General features: G+C 41.4%; 1 protein-coding gene across 2 annotated transcripts; it reads left to right on the forward strand.

Moving 5' to 3' along the window:
* Positions 1-1,070: 1,070 nt before the first annotated feature.
* LOC121647632 (circadian-associated transcriptional repressor) lies at positions 1,071-10,016 on the forward strand. Of its 2 annotated transcripts, none has more exons than XM_041997231.1 (6): positions 1,071-1,217; positions 3,125-3,587; positions 3,919-3,994; positions 4,812-4,890; positions 6,341-6,467; positions 8,409-10,016. In XM_041997231.1, exons 2-6 carry the CDS (start codon positions 3,165-3,167, stop codon positions 8,802-8,804), a joined length of 1,101 nt encoding a protein of 366 aa, XP_041853165.1. In that variant the 5' UTR covers positions 1,071-1,217; positions 3,125-3,164; the 3' UTR covers positions 8,805-10,016. The 2 variants fall into 2 exon arrangements, with proteins under 2 accessions (XP_041853165.1, XP_041853166.1); XM_041997232.1 differs by having other exon boundaries at positions 8,412-10,016.

The raw sequence follows: 10,016 nt of genomic DNA on the forward strand, positions 1-10,016 counted from the left end.
ACACTCATAGTAGAACTCATGTTTAGCTGTGAAAGTTAAAGAGATGAAAATCATGATTTTGCTTGAACAATGCCTGTTACTATCAGTGAAATATTGTTATTGGAAGTGTATGTGGTGTATGTCGAAGAGTGTGACAGGTTGTTGAGGAAGTACAGAAATGTGTTCATGGAGGTGAGACTCTTATCGGTTTATCATACTTCAGTAGAGGCCACTGTTAAGTAACTTACATACACTTCATTATTATACAATTCTGAATGGCATGCAGATGTTTTTATAGAAAAAACAGCTTTAACACACTTTGGAGGAAAATGTAGCCTACATTTTCCCCCCAGTTAGTTATTGTCCAGATTCAGTTTGAAGCCTAATTACTAAATTAGTTTGAAAATTATGATGCACTCCTACTGAATAAACTACCAAAATTAGTTTTTTGCTTTTTCCAACTGTAAAATGTTAACATTTATTAACACTCGTAATCTAATGATAGGCTCGTGTATAAGGTTGACAGATCAAGGCACTTATGCTTTGACCTTATGCAGCCTTCTTTTTTTTCTTTTAGTATTTTCCTCTTTGACTTACAACAATTCAATGTAGAAGTCTTACTAAAGCCATTTATATAGCCTATAGCTACGTTGTGCTTCCTTTGCTGTTATATAGCCTGATTAATTCATTTAACTTCTTGGGAAATTATTACGTAGACAAAGGGGAAGGACAGACCCTATGCATTCTGTCTGCTGTAGTGTCCTTGAGCAAACCCTGCCAGTGGTAGAACTGCTGACGGCGCTTTTACCAGGCTGGCTCAGTTTACCGACATGCCTCGAGTCAGGCATCATCATCCAGATGATAATGAGGAAGAATGCCTGTAGACTGACCAGGGCCAGCCTTGGCTTGACTTTTCGCCCAGCTGCTGAAATGAAACCGATCCGCGTGTCCACGTGTTTGTGTCATTTGCATATGTAAACCAGCCTCGCCTATTGCTCCGCGGCTGCACCGAGCGAAGGCGCTGATTCGTTACTCGCGGCTGCTCGTAGGGCAAATGGGAGAGCCGGTTACCGCTAATCCCGCCCTCCCAGACACGTTGCCTTGGGAGAAGCAACACGGGCCGATCACTGGCTCACACGTCGCACGTCCAGCACATCAGCTGCTCTCTGCTCGATAGTCCTGCCGGATTTACCGCTGAACAAAGGGGAGAGTTGGACCAGCCACCGCATCCCGAGAAGGTAGGTACCCTCCACATCTCCAGCCACTTGGATTCATATCACAGCCTCTTTGAGCTTATGTGTTGGTGTGAAGATGAAACACTTTGATTATATTATTTTATAAAGAGTCCAGAGGAATTTGATAGAGGCACGATAATCGAGAAAACCAGAATTGCTTCTGTTTTGGCAGTTTGATAGGGCTAACAGTCATGGCGGAACCATAACCGTTGCCCGCGTTTCTCTGTGTGCTTTTATATAATCTAACAGCAGATGCTGCCAAATTTACTATGGCCGATGAGGAAGTCTATTGTGTCTCTCGTCCAACTGATCTGATTTACGCGGATAGTACTGGTCATTCACTATCTCCGTTTTCCGTGTTGGGAGATAACGTTTGACCTCTGGGTGACGGAAATTTTCTCAGTTATTTTAAGGTTTATGGTGTTAAATAGTTAAATGGTTAGGCATCATCTCTATCGGTGCCCCACCTACACAGGTAGATGAAGAGTATATTTATATATGTGTATATATATATATATATATATATATGTGTATATATATATATATATATATATATATATATATATATATATATATATATATATATATAAGGACTCTGTGAGAAGGGGATTTGAATTTTTGTCAGTATGGAGAGCTGCGGGTCTGCGGTGTTGAAGTGGAGGCCCTGGGCATGGATATTTGGACAAGCCTGGCCTGTTTATGCCGTTTTAATACACAAGTGGATTAAATAACTGGTGGATTTTTTTTACTGTATGTACAAGAAAAGTTTGACAATGGACACGCAACACTTTCAATTATCTTAAAATTATACGAAAGGCTCCCCCGGACTTGCTAGTACAATTTTAATAACTGACCAGAGTTAGATGTTAAAAACCCTGTATTCAGATATAAAATCCATGTTTTCTCAAAGACGATTATTTATAGTCTCGGTTGAATAGGAGTCCTCTCATAATATGCAACTTAAAACAGCTAGAAAAGTCAAATTAGTATCTTTAATAACTGTGTTGTGTTCTATAAATGAACGAGTCTCTGTTCCACCCTTTTCTTTTTTAAATAATAAGATCAGAAGGTGGTCATCCTGAAACAAAGAACTGGAGAGAAATTACCTCTTCTACCCCTAAATTGCACAGGAAACTAAAGACATGCCAGACGTTAACCATTCAGAGACCAAAAATAATGTGTGTGGAAAATGCTGTTCTCACTTCCTTTATAAACTAATCACAGAGGAAACACGTTGAAACTCCCTCAAGACATGTAGCATCCAGGAGGAGCATTTAAGTTTTTTATTCATGGGCTGTTCCTTTGATTGTTAACAAATGGTGTTTTTTTTTGTTTTTTTTAATCACCTCACAAGTGTCATTTGTGCTGTTGGAAGGTCTGCAGTCCACTGAGGCACTGGTTGTCGTGGTGGCAGACCCCTGTCCCCTTTCAATAAACAAGCTAACAGTGTTTATGAATGAATGTGATGGTTGCAGCTGGGAGGCCAGCTGATAGAACAGCGGTGAGGAAAACTAGGCTGGCGTTTGTAAAAGACATTTGTTTGATGGGTGGCCTGATGAAGATTTTGGGCCTTGGAATATCATTTTGTTGTTTGAATCTGATAGTGTGTTTCGCCTGTGTTTTCTGGTTCAGGTGTTGCACCTGCAAAACAAACAGGTCATTGTGGTCTCAACAACTGTAACCTGTCTGCCACCATCTGCTCAGAGTGATCTGGTGCTTCTCTCTGTCTTTATTCTGATCTGCCTAGTTGGAGATGCAGTGTTTTTTACATTGATTCACTGACATTCTACTGGGTTATTTTGGCTTCATTGATTTAAATTTTAGCCATTTTTTATAGTCATGAATATAATCACAACTGTCTTTTACTTCTTTTTGGCTAGTTTGACTAAAAACATCCTTCTCTCCATCAGGACAGTGATGATCAATGCTAGTTAGAGCCTGCAGTTGAGGATGTCTGCTACAGATTCGGACAACTCCATTGACTGGCTGGCTAGTGACAATGAGGAAAACGAGAGTGAACAAGAGTCTGACTGCACTACAAAGCCCAGCCAGACAGAGGCTTCCTCGTCCCCCAGCAACCCTTCACACCTGGGCCCGTCTGAAAGCAGCTGCTGTCGGAGCTGCGAGTTAAAAGAGGGCGACAGTAAGTGGAGTGAGGTCAGGGAGGTCTCCAGCCGGGGATCTCCCGGCTGCATGGAGAAATGGGACAGAGGCATGATAACTGGACTGTGTAAAACACAGCAAGGAGGAAAAGTGAATGGCAAAAACGCTCAGCAACTACTGAAGAGACCTTACAGCTCTGCAGAGGAGCAGTCCAAAGAACGGCAGCTCATTTCCAACACATCGGAGAAAGACCAGATTTTTAGCAGAAAGGTGAGCACCTCTTACTCATGCTTGTTTCCCACAGGAGGTGATTGACAGCGTCAGCAAAACTATGCGCCCTATTACCCAAATCGACTTTGCTGCTGATTTTACAGAAATTACCAGAAAAGATGACTCTCCCTTGTATCTGTTGGAGGAATATTTGGCATGTTTTCTGAGAAAACAGTCATTTCATCATAAAGCAAACATAACCAGTCAACTATCTGCATCATGATCAATATTAAAACAAATAGCAGTTCAAGTTGGTCTAATATCAACATTGCAAAAGGTTTTTGAGCATGTTTTATCACCTGCCAACAAATCAATCTTTTATCATTTCCAGTGCATGGAGCTACAATGCTACATCCATCCCCTGTCATCAATTTTAAACGGCCTTCGTTCAGGGAGATACAAAGAAAGTAAGTCAATCATTTCATATATCTTCTGTTTTTTGTCCTATTTCCATTAAGTATTGTACATGTGGATTCATTTTGAACTTAAGGCTTTGCACATTCTCTCTTTCCAACCTGGATAACCTCTCATGTTGCCACAGTTCACACCTGAAATCGACTGATTTTTTTTTTTGGTTCCAAATATATTTTTGGATAAAAATGAGACAAATGTAAGTTTTTTTTTAAATGGGTATTAGATGACACTTCATCTCTCCCTCCTCCTGTTTCCTTGTCTACGAGAAAGAGAATAGAGTGAATGAACAGTGTGGCAGCCTTTGTGGAATATGAGATTTTAGAGTGAGATGTCTACATCATGTATTGTTGTGGGACTATTGAGTAACCACAACTATTCCCCATACACCCTTTGTAATCGAGCTCATTCTGGGTTAAGGTTCGCTTCGCAGCTGAATGCTCTTGGAAATTTTATATTATACCTACTCAGAGGAAGAAATGTCACACTTCATCCTTCCTTGTAAACTTGGCAGAAGTAAGTGGGAACATACTGTACCACACTCTCCAGTCAAGCAGCTGCTGTTTGTGTGTTGTCAGTTAGGCATTATAAGGGCCTCTGGAAGATACCACCATGTCCAGAGAGGCTCTGAAACTGCTTAGTTTGGGATCTTGGTTGAACCTAAACCTTGTGTGACCCAATGCTTCCTGGCCACAGAAGCAGGGAGTCTGTTCCCTCACACAAACATTTCACACAAACCCATCTGCTGCACAGACTTAGCCCTGCTGTCGACACAGTTCATGAGGCTCACGCTGCAGCTTTCTTCTTTTCCAGGACTCAGCAGTTTCCAGGAGAGTGTGGCCATGGACAGGATTCAGAGGATCATGGGTGTCCTACAGAACCCCTTCATGGGGTAAGTCTGACCTAGATACAGCTTTTGATTTAACAATGGCTCTTAGTATTTCTCCAGTGCATGTGCATGTTTTTGTAGATGTGCTTCTTCTAGCCATGAAACCTTGTGTTGCTCTAATGAGGTTTCAAACCTGGATCAGAATCTCAAATTAAACACAGAAATGCTGTTTCTTGTCTAAGTGGTCTCCGTCATGTTTCTGACACATGGCTCACAGCAGGTCACTGCTACCCCCACACATTCAGGATAAATTTACTGCAGAGATGGCTGGGTCACACTTTAGCCGGGCATCTCGTTAAAAATGTATCAGGCTCCACTGTGGGAGAAGCACACTCGTGTCTGCTTGATTAGCTCTCCACTGGCCAGACAGTGTAATGGAGTATGATATCATCCCTTTAAAGGAGAGAGTCTTAGTCCCTGTAATACAATAATCTTAAAATGTGTCGATGATTCATAAAATAGAAGCTAGCCACCTCTTTGTTTTAATAGGAATACATTTTTTACTGTTTTATTCTCAATATGGTGCCTTGAAACTAAAGTAAAATCCATCATAAGCCCAACAAGATACCAGAGACAACCATATAAAAGAAAGTTCTCTGCAAATACATGAAAGAAAAGCAGATTTATATAGATTTTTACTCTGAAATTAAAGCAGCATTCCCAATACTTGCGCAATGTCTGTCTTGCTGGGCCACACTGTGCGGCTTTGCATCAAGATATACTGCTGAGTCTGGCATAGACTAATTGAAGCCTTCTCCCACCAGCTGCCACCTTCTTATGGGAGACAAAGAGTGGGTGTGGCAGCCTCCCGCAGACAGTCGGGGCAGAGGCTGGAAGGTGGACTAAACCCCTCCTTCTGTTGCTCCCCAGTGCCTGCGCTGTGTTGCCAGCTGGCAGTCCCTGCAGCAACACAATAGTAGATAGGATCAAAGTGACTTTTTTAGCAGTCACTGTTGCAGATAATCTTTCACATGAATTTTACATGCTCTGTATGGAATATAGCAAGAAGGTCCTGGTCATATGACACAGGCTATAATCCCTACACACCATCTGGTTTTGTCAGGTACAGGAGCAGGACTCTGGCTATGCCCTCCTGCAACGGCATCACAGAGTTTATTTCCACAATGACGCTGTTGGATACCTTTGTGGCTTTGGTGTTTATATTTAGACACGAGCAGCACTGTTATACGTCAAACCACGTGTGAGCTCTAAACATGTGAGAAATGTACTCAAGACATCACCCCCCTACACATACACACACACACACACATGGAGAGCAGGCTTTACAGAGTAAATGTGTTCACTCGCTGTTCGAAACTGCATATTTCCTGTGTGTGCTTGATGGAGAGATAACATTTCCACGAAGAGGTTGGCAAGATTATTAGATTAGTCAGACACACATGAAGCACTTGTAAATATAGTGTGTGTGTGTGTCTTTCTTTTTTTTTTTCAGGGAGAAATATATTGATATCATTCTGAAAATGGAGGAAATGCTGAAGAGCTGGTTCCCTAATGTAAAACTCCAAGACCAACTCACTGTCACCCAGACAGAGGAAGCCGTTGCCAGCAAGAGGCTTAAGGTAAACTTGTAAAAAAGCAGCACTGTTGTGTAAGCACTCTTCAGTTAGACATGGGCTGCTGCCAAGAGCATATGGTGACGACGCAGTGAAAGAGCGACTGAAATACCCATTATTATTTAATCGCAGGCCTGGGACAAGGAAAGGAGGATTAAAAGCTATTTTTACTGCAGAATTACTGCAGTCTCAGGTTCACTAAGAACAATGATGGAGGACAAAAGGTAATTTTGGAGTAGTGTCCCTCTTGGGATAAGAGAGGTCAATACATTGCATTTAATTGGTGTGGATTTATTTCTGAGACTAATCCTAACACCCCCTCACAGAAACAGGAGCCTTATGTTCAGTTTGAAATCACCATAAAGAAGCTACTTCATCATTTTGTTACTGCTTGTTGTTTTTGTTGCGTTAATCTTTACTTTAGCAGATAATTTTGATATTAACTATAAACTGTGTTGTCATTAGTTTTGTGAAAAGGGACTCTTGAAATAGAGAAAGCAGTCTCATTGTAAACTACTGTATATAGTGTGTCATTTAGCATTTAGCAGATCAAAAGGAAGACATTTCATTTGAGGATTTTTGGATAGCAAGACAAAGCTAACATCGAGTCTTTAAGGTGAAACGCAGCCTCAAAACTATGACAGCTAATGTTGCTGGGATTTTATTTATTTACAGGCAACTTTAAACTTTTTCATGATTTGGTTAAAAGCTATTATGGAAAAAAAGTGGTGCATTCAGTCTAAATAAAGCACAAACTGTAATTAAATGATAGATTTAGTCCATGATTCTGTAACATCAAGTATTTGTGGATAAAGCCTAAAATTTGCATGTCGCCATAGCTACACAGAAAAGTACTAATGCTAAATTATTATGAAGCTCATGATCCTGTAGTAAAGATAGTGATGTCAAGTATATGGCTTATGAACTTTAAACTTTTAGATCATTTCTACTTACAAGGTTGTAAATTGCACAAGATGGGGTATTCGTATGGAGACATGTTATAAACACGGGTAAACACACCCCCACTTAAGGATGCCACATGTTATCGTTTAATTTTAGTGCTAGATGGCGTGGTTAAAACTTAAAATACTAGTGCCATATCATATACTTACTGTTGGCATAATGTACCCAAATCAAATAAATTGGTATTAATGGCTCAGGCAGCTTTATTTCCACAAGAGGGATCTTTCTAGTTTCTGCTTTTTATGGGATACATGACGTAAGTATGCAGATCCAAAAACTGTTCCACTATTTCACAGGAACTTGAACATCCTGTCTCTTTTCAAGACACCTCTAAAAACATAAATGTGCATTATGTATTCAGAATGCATTAAGAAAATAAACATTTCTCTCATAACCTTCATTAAAGGTCTGTCTATATAATTAACCTAAGAACATGATTAGAGAGAATAGAAAATTGCTTTCTAGAAGCTAACGACTAAAAGGGGAAAATGTTTTGACAACTTGGCCAAGACAATTACAACACAGTACTAGTTCCTCCTAAATTTTAATACTTGTTTTCCAAGAGTAAATGTATTATTATCAGAGTAAGAGAGAAATAATGTAGTGGCCTGTGGAAAAGTTGAGTGATGTTGGATTTTGTTTGGAAAGTTTTTTTTAATGAGGGTCTGTTGGGGCCAGATATATATCACCTGGCAACCCTTAGTGGTACTGACCTTTAGTGAACTACACATCATCACTTGTCATATTGAAACAGTTTAAATATTTAACAGTTTTCTTGCAGACAATAGTCACATTTCTGAACATTTGTTATATGTTGTCCATTATCATTCTATCTTTTTTTTTTTTAAGATGACTTTAATACCTAACAGTAGCTAAGTAGTAGTATACTAGGTAGTCTCTGGCTCATTCGTCGATCAATGTACATTGTTGGTGAGTGGTAAATTGCTAAAAGACCTAAATTAAGCTGTGTTTCATCTTTCCCAGCAGCTGTCTCCAGTGACCACCTCTGCAGCAGTGAGCCCTGCGACGGTCAGTGATCCTCCAGCCAGCATCAAGGCCCTGAGAGTCACAGACCTGACCCCTCCTGGAGCCTACTCCGCCAATAACCTGAAATGGCTCCACACGTCGCCCATCTGCTCCCCTACAGCAGAGCAGGCCCAGGCTGGTCCCAGGCACCTGCTGACCCCCAGAGACAGAGACCTAACGCAGGACAATGCTGTCTCCTCCAGCACAGACAGCCACACTCAGACAGACTCTGTTCCCAGAGGCCCTCCACCAGGCAAAATCAACGCACCCTGCCTAGAGAGGCTCCTTAAATCAACAGACAGCATCATCACACGCAAGGGGACAGGGAGTTTCATGGACAGCAGCTGGTCCTAGTCCGAAAAGAGGGTTGGGTGTCCAGCTGTATCTGGTGCACAGCCCAGCCTCGCCTTGCCCAGCCTGCCGGGAGCCAGTCAGCTCGCTTAGCTCATTCCAGCCTTCAAGAGAGATGGGAGCATTTAAAAAGGGATGTCACAGATTCCTCCTCAGTGTGGAACGAGTGTTGACGAACATGTACTCTCTGCGTGGCAACGTGCCCTCTCTGACATGACAAGTGTCTGCTTTTGTTCCCTTTTGTTGTCTTTTCCCTGTTTTTCATTTGCACTCTTGAATTATGTGTGTGAGAGTCAGAAGGATAGATTTCACATGCCCAGATACCCAGAGCAAGTATTGTACATGACTGAACTGTTCCCACTGGCTTATAGGTGTAATAATACAGATATTGAGCATTTTTGAAACAGCAGTTATGCCTGAAAGGGAGAGACACACAGTGGACGTTTGAGCTGGAAAGAAGGATATTCAGATATCCAGACATGTCAGTGCTCTACATATTGTTGTGCTGAAAAAGTGGGTGAAACGTGATGTTGCCCTCCCTCCCTCCCTCCCCACAACTCCACTCTTAAGTTTATTGATGTGACTGTTACTCTTTTCTTTATTAATAAGTCTTTTGGTACAACTGTTCTACCTCAGTGAGCACCACGTCATGGTTAGTGAGTAGGAATGTGAACACTATGCTCAAAGTCTGGACCCCCTCACCAGATCCGCAGTGAGCCAAACAGCCTCCGACAGCGAGGTATGCAGTACAAACAGAGGATGCTCTCTCCATGGGGATGCTCCTGCGGCCTGACTGGTGCCATTGTAAAGAATGTCAACTGCAGATTTGTTTTTTTTTTGGGTTTTTTTTTGAGTCTCCCAGTAGAAGGCGAACAGTGCCTGTAACGTCAAGCTGTGCCTGTAAGCCGGTTTAATAAAGAGAGAGAAGCATTTGGAGTACCTGCTCCTCTGTGGGATGTACAAATCAGGAATTTCACTCTCCTGCCATTTTCCTGTATTGAGTAAGTTATTCAGATTTGCCAACTACTTTCTGTGGTGGAGTAGAACAATTGCTATTTTATTTTGCCACAGAGCTGGACAGTATGTTAGACCAGCAGAGGGGCGAGGTATTTGTCCGTGTAAATCTTACAGAGAGGTTGTCAATTAACCCTGAAAAGTGGCCTTTATAGTGTGAAATTTTATACTTTAAAAATAAACGTGGTTATATTTGTTTGA

The sequence above is a fragment of the Melanotaenia boesemani genome, chromosome 10 (assembly GCF_017639745.1).
Source record: "Melanotaenia boesemani isolate fMelBoe1 chromosome 10, fMelBoe1.pri, whole genome shotgun sequence".
NCBI classification, from domain to species: domain Eukaryota; kingdom Metazoa; phylum Chordata; class Actinopteri; order Atheriniformes; family Melanotaeniidae; genus Melanotaenia; species Melanotaenia boesemani.